The 10,000-nt window shown below is 29.6% G+C and overlaps 1 protein-coding gene and 1 long non-coding RNA gene across 3 annotated transcripts in view; one reads left to right on the top strand and one right to left on the bottom strand.

Moving 5' to 3' along the window:
* Positions 1-707: 707 nt before the first annotated feature.
* LOC124429640 overlaps positions 708-10,000 on the bottom strand; it is an 18,057-nt gene continuing 8,764 nt past the window's right edge. The window contains exon 2 of the long non-coding RNA XR_006943502.1: positions 708-954. This is a non-coding gene — a long non-coding RNA (uncharacterized LOC124429640). The remainder of the gene's footprint in view (positions 955-10,000) is intronic.
* LOC124429637 (putative mediator of RNA polymerase II transcription subunit 26) overlaps positions 1,263-10,000 on the top strand; it is a 23,930-nt gene continuing 15,192 nt past the window's right edge. Inside the window, exons 1-3 of one of the 2 annotated variants that reach the window (XR_006943501.1) lie at positions 1,263-1,337; positions 8,903-9,025; positions 9,640-9,913. Coding sequence is in view for 1 of the 2 variants with exons in the window: in XM_046975185.1 (XP_046831141.1) it covers positions 1,326-1,337; positions 8,903-9,025; positions 9,640-9,913 (409 nt within the window). In the remaining variant the exon portion in view is untranslated. The remainder of the gene's footprint in view (positions 1,338-8,902; positions 9,026-9,639; positions 9,914-10,000) is intronic. The other variant, XM_046975185.1, reaches the window with a different exon arrangement.

The raw sequence follows: 10,000 nt of genomic DNA on the forward strand, positions 1-10,000 counted from the left end.
TGAACAATATCAGGTGAAGAGAGAAGGAGAGGAGGTGGAGAATCAGGTAGCGTGGTGGCAGGCAAAGGAGTAGTAGTAGTAGTAGTCAGTAGTAGTAGTAGTAGTAGTAGTAGTAATCCCTACCAAAGGTGCGCATACAGAATATACCACAACCAGTTGGTCGACTAGCGAGCAGGTGGACTCTCAGAGTCCTGGTCTACCGCTTCCTGCATTCGGTTGCCGGTTGCTCGAGTTCGTTGTCCGCGAGATCACCGTTGATCGTCGTAGTCATTGGTGTCGTTTTATCTCTTTACTTTTTTCATTTTTTTCATTTTTTTCATTTTTTTCTTCTGGTTATTTCTCTTCTTCTTCTTCTTATTTCCCCTCCCCCTCCCCCCCTTTTTTCTTCCTTCATTTTATCCTGTTCTTTTATTTTTTCTTTTTTTTTATTTTTTTTTTCTTTTTTTTTTCTTTTGTCTTTTTTTTTCCCCTTTTTTTTTCTTTTCTTTAATTTTTTTCTTTCCTCGAACAAGAGAGAGGTCAATCACCTGTGCTCGCGATCGTTTGTTTCGTCGGAATTTTTTGTATCATTATTATTATTATTATTATTATTGTGTGTGTGCGTGTGTGTGTGTCCGTTTCTTTTTTTTTCCTTTTCTTTTCTTTTTCTTCAATCTTTTGATTTTTTTCTTCTGTTCGAACGCTTAAGATACCTTCGGTGTGTTGAGTTTTCTTCGGTATTGGTTTGTTTTTCTCTTTTCTTTCTTTCTTTCTTTCTTTCTTTCTTTTTTTTTTTTTTTGGTTTTTATAAAGGCAGTCGATTTTTTTCAAAAGTCAGATGACATGACACAGAGGTCCCTAGTCGTGCCAACTCGCGTGTGATTCCGCCACGGGTCACGTAGGTGTGCTTTGTTCTCGAGAAGCCTCGACCGAGCCAGTTCTCGTAACGCAGGTTTTATGTGAGAATCTGGTGTTCTAAAAGAGAGATAGATAGATAGATAGATAGATAGATAGATAGATAGAGAAAGAGAGAGAGAGAGAGAGAGAAAAAGAGAAAGAAAGAAAGAGAGGATGAATAGTTCGATCGACCTCGATTGGCTCGTTTCTCTTCGATCTGGGACGTTCTAATATCTCCTTTGAGATTAGTTGGACGAATTAGAAAAATCGAGAGTCCGAGAAATTATTTTCCTTAGAGAGAGAGAGAGAGAGAGAGAGAGAGAGAGAGAGAGAGAGAGAGAGAGAGAGAGAGAGAGAGAGAGAGAGAGAATTTTATTTGTTTCGACTGCTGACATAGACAAGGAGCAAGAAAAAGAGAGAGAGAGAGAGAGAGAGACATCAATTTTTGCATGGGTGTGCACGTAAGTAAATTCCCTTTTTTCATGGTGTTTTTTTTTTTTTCTAATTTGTTAGTTCGTTCGTTATCTTTTCCATATCTTTTCTCTTTTTTTTTCTTTTTTCTTTCTTCTTTTTTTTTTTTTGGTTCTTTTTTTCATTAGAGAACAATTTTCTCCCAATGTCAATTAAATATTTAAATGGTTTAAAGTTTAAGGGCGGTTGGGGGGAAAAAAAAGAAAAAAGAAAAAAAAAAAAAGGAAAAGAAGTCAATCTTCGATCGATGATTTCATTGTTATTTAAATTTTAATCTTAACAAATCATAACGAAAAAAAAAAAAAAAAAAAAAATCGAGAACTTTGAAACTATCTAAATTATCGTTCGTTCATAAACAATAATTCGTCTTATTATCTTACAATTGTAAGATATTAATATATCTGAATGAAAGAAGTGATAAAATTGTTCGAATTAAATTTACGATGATATCCGGCTTATAAAAAGTTATACGGGAAAGAAAAGGGGGACTTGTCTCAAAAGTAGAAATAGGATGAAAAAAAAGAAAGAAAGAAAGAAAGAAAGAAAAAAAAAAAAATAGAGACAATGAGAATGGAAAAATATTCTCCGTGGCTCGGATACGCTTGATTTTCGCGAGGCATAGAAGAAGAATTCAAAACGTATGAAAGATCATTTCTGTTCCATTTATTTCACGATGCCGTGGGAATGAAACGAACGATAATAAAATAGTTGTGCTTTCCTATCGTCCTTGCATTGGTCAGTTATACGATCCAAAAAAGAAGTAGTTTGTAAGATAAATGAGGTCGTAAATAATAAAAGAAGATACATATCAAGATTAATATATACCCGGAGGATGTTAACAGATAATACTAATCTCTTTCTGAGATGAACGATGATAAATCATCGGAAAGTTTCAACGAGCTTAAAAGGATGTGTCACGATTATTTATTCATTTACATTATGATTTACGATATCGATTGAAAGATTATTGTTTCCTACTATTATTATATTCATTATTATTATTATTATTATTATTATTATTATTATTATTATTATTATTATTGTTCGAATATACGCAATGGTGTCAAAATTTATTAAACGACGTTAGAAATTAATTACAAAATTTCTCTTTTTCCCTTTTCTTTTCTCTCTTTCTTTTTTTTCTTTCTTTCTTTCTTTTCTTTTTTGAATCCCTTTAGAGGGGTTTTATTTACAATTTTTTTTTTTTTTTTTTTTTTTTTTTTTTTCTTATTCTTTACAAACTCTAGAAAAGATTTCTAGACTCTTGGTTTTGCAATCTGAAAAAAAAAAAAAAAGAAAAAAGAAAAGAAAAGAAATTAACGTGTAAAAAATAAAAGTTACGAGAAAGAGTAGAAGTAGATAATCGATTTTTTTTTAAGATTGCCTAGAAATTTTTGCTTGTTCCTTTCTCCTCCGCCCAATCTTCCCCCCAACTACCCCCACCTCTCTACCTCTCCATCGGCTGCCCTTAACTCCTCCCTTAAGAAATATTATCAAATAAAAAGAAAAATTCATTATTGGGAGTCGTTAAACTTTTTCAAATGAAATATCGTTCAATTCGTTCTCTTTATATACATAAATTTATATTCAAGTTTTAATGAACATATCTGTCTGTGTGATACGTGATGTGTATACGCCTGCATTAGCCTGATTCACTCTTCTAATCTTCTAATTGCCTTTACTGTACTCTACGACGAGTCGATGATCGTGATACTTGATCAGCGACTCGTGATTAGCAACGGTTTAGAAGGTTTAGTTTCTCTCTCTCTCTCTCTCTCTCTCTCTCTCTCTCTCTCTCTCTCTCCTTCTTTCTCTTTCTCTCTTTCTCTTTTCTTCTCTTTCTCTTTCTTTCTCTATCTCTCTTTCTCTCTTTCTCTTTTCCTCTATTTATCTCAGGATTTCGACCAACTCTATTTGCAATTAGATTTCAACTAATCATAATTTATTTGATTCTTTTTTATTTATCACGAATTAATGCATTGAGGTAACAAACGAACTAGCACTTTCTCCTCTCTCTCTCTCTTTTTCTCTCTCTCTCTCTCTCTCTCTCTCTCTCTCTCCTATTTCTAAAACGTATTAGATTTAGTAGGTAAAATAAATTGAAAAATATATAAATACAAATACATATAAAATAGATAAAATGATCGATGAGCTTTTATATTATGAGCTGAGAGTGTAACAAACGCTAATATAACGTCATATATATATATATATATATGTATATATATAATACCTACGTACAATCATAAATATCAACTGCTTTCTAAGTTTTCTTTTTTAATTTTTCTTTATTTTCTTTTTATCTTTTTTATTTTTTATTTTTTAATCTTTTCTTTTTTGCTTCTTTGTTCACTCGTCAACTACTTTATTCGAACACGTTTATTTAACTTTTTTCGAGCGAAGCGAATAATTGAAAATATTTGAATAAAAAAGGAAAAAAAAATCTGTCGTATTAGAACCTAATCGATGTCAACTAATCTCTCTCTCTTTCTTTTTTGTTCTTCTTTTTTCGTTTACTTTTTCTTTTTCTTGTACTTTTTTTTTTTTTTTTTTTTTACTTTTAAATTCCCGTTAACAATGAAGGAAAATGCAATTTTCCTTTCTTTCTTCCTTGGTTTACTTTCGTTTAAAAGTTTAAAGAGACAGTAAAGCATAGGTAATGTCCTGCATCGGTGCATACGAATTACACAGAGACGACTCTATTTTTACTCTTATCCTTTTATTCTTTTTCTCCTTTTATACTTCTCGTCATAAAATACATATGACGATAATTCGTCGATCCGTCCTTCACCTAGTTGAGCAAAAACCATGTCGCTTTTATATATGTATGTATGTATTTATGTTTATATATACGTACTCAGTATGTGTATATATATATACATATATATATATATACATATATATATTTATATATTTATATATATATATATATATATATATATATATATATATATATATGATGCAACAGGATACACAAAGTACGGAGAAAGGAATCGAATGGATAATATTTTCCGAAGTGCCGTTCGTACGAAACGACTATGTATACCCACCTCGTTAAACCATAACGTAAAGTTTATTGACTCTTCGAGAGAGAAAGAAAGAGAGAGAGAGAGAAAGAAAGAGAGAGATCTTACTAATTTTAAACTCGTTTTATAAATTTTATATTAGTTTCATATATGACATTTCGACGATCTCTCTGCATTAAATTTTTATTTAAAAATCAATATCGTTTCGTTTCGATGCGATTCGATTCGATTCGATTCGATACGATACGATACGATTCGATTCGATTCGATTCGAAAGGTCCGAGAAAATTATTCCCCTTCCGTTAAGTTAAATCGTCCAAGACGAGATAAAATTATATAAAAAGATAGATAGATATATTTTTTTTTTTTCGATTATAGAAGATATCGTTATGGATGGAATAATTTTGTTATCGCATTTTTATAGTGTTTAATCGTTAAATTTTGTTTATCAAAGAAGAAAACTATATATATATATATATATATATTCATCGAATTTATTAGCTTGGCATGTAAATAATATTATTAATGTTTATTTATTTATTTATTTTTATTTGAACGAAAGTTGAAATTTGTCGACATTTTTTCTTTTCCTTTTCTTTTTTTTTTTTTTTTTTTTTGAATCGATCGATCCAAGTAATACAAATAAATTTCGAGGGAAACTTCGTCGACGATGATTTCATAGAAATGCAACGATAGAACGTTGTCATTGGTAGTATATTGAAAGAAGCTTATTCATCGTCATGATGAAAATAAATTATCTTTTTAATTATTAAACAGTACCTCATTATCATTACAATGCACTACTTAGTCGTTTGTTATTCAAAAAAAAAACAACGATAGAGTCGTTGTAGCTTCTTCGAGTTTTATTCTGTCTACAGGTTGATTTAAAAGATCTTTCTAAATATGATTTTATTCAATCATCGATTAATTATTCTTTCCTGTGAAGTTTTGCAGATTAATCGTTTCTTTCATTTCTTTTCTTTTCTTTTCTTTTTTTTTTCTTTTTTACTTTTATTTGTCCAAATTGTAAAACGCCACGTGGAAGTTGAAAGGAATATTTTTTTGGAGTCTCTAGAAAAATTGTTTATTAAAATGACTTAAGAAGTTTTAAACCGTCCTATACTACGTACACATGTTTCTTGTCTATTAAAAGAGAAAAATCTAACTCATAATCGTCGTCATAGTCATCGTAGTCATCGTACTCGTCGTCGTCGTTATCGTCGTCGTCGTTATCGTCGTCGTTGTAGTTGTTAGGCTAACGTGAATGTTTCGCGTGTCTAGAGACTTCTCATAGTCGTTCCCTTTGACTGGCCACACGAGTTTACATGAGTTAAAAAGAAAAAAACAAAAAAGAGAAAAAAAAAGAAAAGAAAAGAAAAGAAGAAGAAGAAAAAAAATCACAATTGTAAAAGAACGTACGAGAGACGTGACTCTCTTCGTTGTGTATAAACCACGCACATCGCATTTATTGCCTTTTAAGAGTTTAACAGACTTAGGAGACGCAAACGGGACGGTAAATCCCAATGTGAATTTCTCTTCTGTCACGTAGATAAATAGTATTTATTATCGTGCATCTTCTTCCTCTTTGCCCATTCGAGACCACTTTCGCGGAATAAGAAATAATACGATCTGTTAGTTTCGTGATAAGTTTTCTGTTCTGTAGTATTTTGTTTTTTTTCTCTTTCTCTTTTTTGTTTTTTCTTTTTTCTTCTTCTTTATATATATATATATATATATATATATATATATATATATATATATCTTTTTTTTGTTTCCAAAAATTTACAACATCTGCATCAGATGTACTTGAAATAGATCTTTCTATTATTCGTTATTTAAAAAAAAAAAAAAAAAAAAAAAAAATAATAATAATAATTAAATTCTTCACTTCGAAAAAAATTACAAAAAAAATCTCTCCATTGTCTCCTCCACTCATGCGTATTTATTAATTCGCATTAGTGTACTATAAGCTTGATGAGTCATTAAGATCCCGTGGGGGATTTTAATTTTTATAGAATTTAAAAAATTTTCTTTAGAAAGAAAAAAGGAAAAAAAAGGAAGAACGAGAAAAAATAACGAAGTAATAGAAAAATTAATAGAAAGAATAGACAGAGAGAGAGAGAGAGAGAGAAAAAGGAAAAGTAGAGAAAGATAAACGAGTATACGTACTGGTGCTTATTTCACGCTCGAAATTGAATTTATGGTAAGGAAAAAGGAAAAAAAGAATGAAGAAAGAAAAAAAGAAAAAAAATTGATTATTACGATGTTAAAATCCATGCATGCACCAACCATCATTCTCCTAATGCTCGCAATAAGACGGTCAGTATTCAAATTCTCTAATGGCCTCCTCCCTAATAGAAAGTTCTCCTAGCAAAGAGCATTGCGAATAATTGCTTAAACGCGCGAAAGCGTTCAGTACTCGACACGCGTGTGATGTCGTTAACGCGCCATAGCGATTCGCTTCTTTCGATTCCTTGCTTTTTCGTTTGCATTTTTGTAATTCGAGGATATAATTGAATTCTTTTTTTTTTCTCTCTCGCGATTAATCGCAAACAAATCCTAGATCTTTGAATTATATGCACTAAGCGAATAAACGGTGAGTACCTTATCTCCGTTTAATTATAATTAAATATAATCATCGATGTATCCTCATTAGCTTTCTTTTCTTTATTTCTTTTTCTTGATCCTTTTTTTCCGTATATCTTTTTAAATTATCCAAAGTTCATATGTGTCATATTATTATTATGAAATATACGATTATTAATGATTAATACGAATTCTATCAAAAGTTTTTACGTGTATCAAATGTTTTTAAAATAATTTCGTAAACATTACGAAGCCTTTCTAAGTATCGAAAAAAGAATTATTAGAATATATTTAAGAATACATCGAATAAATGTTTTTATTAAAGAAAATATTAATTTTTTTATAATATAATATATTTGAGGGATGGTAAAAAAAAAAAAAAAGGAAAATGTATCTGTTAGAAATATTTAGAATATACATGATAGGACATCATTTTGCATAATTAAAATGTAAATACAAATAATTTCTTCTCTCAGTACATGAATCATTGAAATAATTAATAAAATATTTCGCGAAATTTGTGATTAAAATTTATCCTCCGGGTATTAAAGAAGGGCAAAAATAAAAAATATATATATATATATATATGTTTTTAAAATAATTTTGAAATCATTACAAAGCTTTTCTAAATATCGAAAAAGAATTATTGGGATATATCTAAGAATATATCGAATCAATGTTTTTATTAAAGAAAATATTAATTTATATATATATATATATATGTTCTTAAAATAATTTCGAAATCATTACAAAGCTTTTCTAAATATCGAAAAAAAATTATTAGGATATATCTAAAAATATATCGAATCAATGTTTTTATTAAATAAAATATTAATTTATTTATATATATATATATATATATATATATATATATATATATATATATCCGTTCTGTAGGTATAATAATGGATAAATGAAAAATTGAATTTTCGCACAGTTTCGTAAAGAAACTATATTTGCTTCTCGATAAATTGTAAAGAAACGTTGTCGAAACAGTTACGACGATGACAGTAATAACAGTATATGTAGTTTGCTACAGTTATTCGCCAAATCATCGTTTTCAATCTGAGAAACAAAAAGAAGGAAAAAAGAAAAGAAAGAAAAGAAAAAGTAAAGTAAAGAAAGGAAAGGAAAGGAAAGGAAAGGAAAGGAAAGGAATGGAAAGGATAAAATGGCTCCCTTTATTGCGCAAGAATATGTATGAAAAAAAAGAAAAAAAAAAAAAAAAAGGAAAAGAAAAGAAAATAATGGACGCGAGTTGAGTAAACTTGAGGAAGAATTAGCTGGTGCTAGCGAGATGTTAACGATCGATCGAATTAGATCACAAAAGGCAGGTGTCTCGTTTACGTAACAACGAAATTACGGAAGCCATTCTTTCTTTTCTTTATCTTCTTCTTCTTCTTCATCATCATCATCATTGTCGTTGTCGTTGTCGTTGTCGTCCTCATGTGTGTTACTTCATCGACAAAGCTTCTGTCCACGAAGCATTATTCCGATTACGTGACTTTCAGATTCGACGAATGAAACTAATCGTTTTCCATCTCACACGTAGTGTTTCATAATTCGTGCTATAATCGATCGAAAATTTATAACGAGACTTTATTTTAACGAGAACATTTATCGAAACACAATTAAAATCGAAATAGAAAATGTTCCGTCGTTAAAAAAAAAAAAGAAAAAAAAAAAAAAAGAAAAAAAAGATTATTATTAGACGAAGGAGACTAATTGATTTTTTTTTTTCTTTTTCTTTTTTAAATCACCCAATTGTTTTAAATTCTCTTCGCTCTCATTCTGCAAAGGAGTAATAACCATTGGAAATAATTAAGAAATAATTAATTGTAATAGAGATTTGAAATAAAAGAAAAAAAAAAAAAAGAAAATATTGAAATCAATTAGATTTCATTAACTGATCGAATTAATTTATAACGATAATTTGATTACAGGAGACCAATAAGGGTCGTACCAATGTCTCCAAGAAGATGTCGAGGGATCGTTCAGGCTCGGATTATTCGGAAAATATGAGCGATGTAACAACTTGTAGCTGTATGGCGAGCTCCGTCGAGAAAGTAATTATACAATAATATTCAAACGCTAATTGAGAAAACACTTTTTATTTATCTTATCTATTTACATATCGAATAGGATAATATTAAAAAGCTAAGCTGATAAGCGTAGCCTTGTTTTTTTCCGAGTAGTAAAAAAAAAAAAAAAAAATTAATCTAATTCATATGCGTAACCAATTTTATTTATTAATTATTCAATTTGCAATATTATTTTCGTTAAAATTATTAATAAGAAAAAAAATCTTCCAATCTTAATGACAGAGAAACTACGAACTCGATCGTAGTATGAATGATACATTTTCTTTTTTTTTTAATATTAAAACAAAAAAAAGAAAAAAAGAAAAAAGAAAAAAATAGAAAGCGTTCCAATGGACGATTTAAAAAAAAAAAAAATTCATTTTAAATTAATTATCTTTTTTTTTTTCCCCCTTGTAAATTTTATTATCAAATTATTCAGATCACAAGCTTGTTTCTTTTTTCTTTTTTTTTTTTTTCTGGTTACAACGTAAAAAAAGAAAATCATCCAAGAAAGTCAAGAGAGTGGAAGTAAAACGATCGATCTGTAAAATGATTTAAAAACTGTAAATGACCATTATTATTAATACATTTAATTATAGTGTTCCCTACGTGGCTGTGGCATGTTTCAAGAGCCATTTTTTTTACATCCACCCGGATCAAGACCAAGAGATGGAATTTATATAAATCCAATGAGTGCGTACATAAACGAGCCACAAAAACCAAAGGACATGGAGTCCTTTTATTTGCATAGTCCCCATGATCTCGTATATACCAGGATTACACATTTGTTCAATGACGTCGAGAAGCCACGAAACGGTGTTCTGGCATCAACCGAACAACGTCACGTTGAGAGGAAAGATGAGACTCTAACTGGTAAAGTAGCACGTCCTAGATATCAAAACATTAACTATGTCTCCAAACGTGTATATATATATATGTATATGTGTACAAGGTGTCTCA

The sequence above is a fragment of the Vespa crabro genome, chromosome 15 (genome assembly GCF_910589235.1).
Source record: "Vespa crabro chromosome 15, iyVesCrab1.2, whole genome shotgun sequence".
In the NCBI taxonomy this organism is placed as follows: Eukaryota; Metazoa; Arthropoda; class Insecta; order Hymenoptera; family Vespidae; genus Vespa; species Vespa crabro.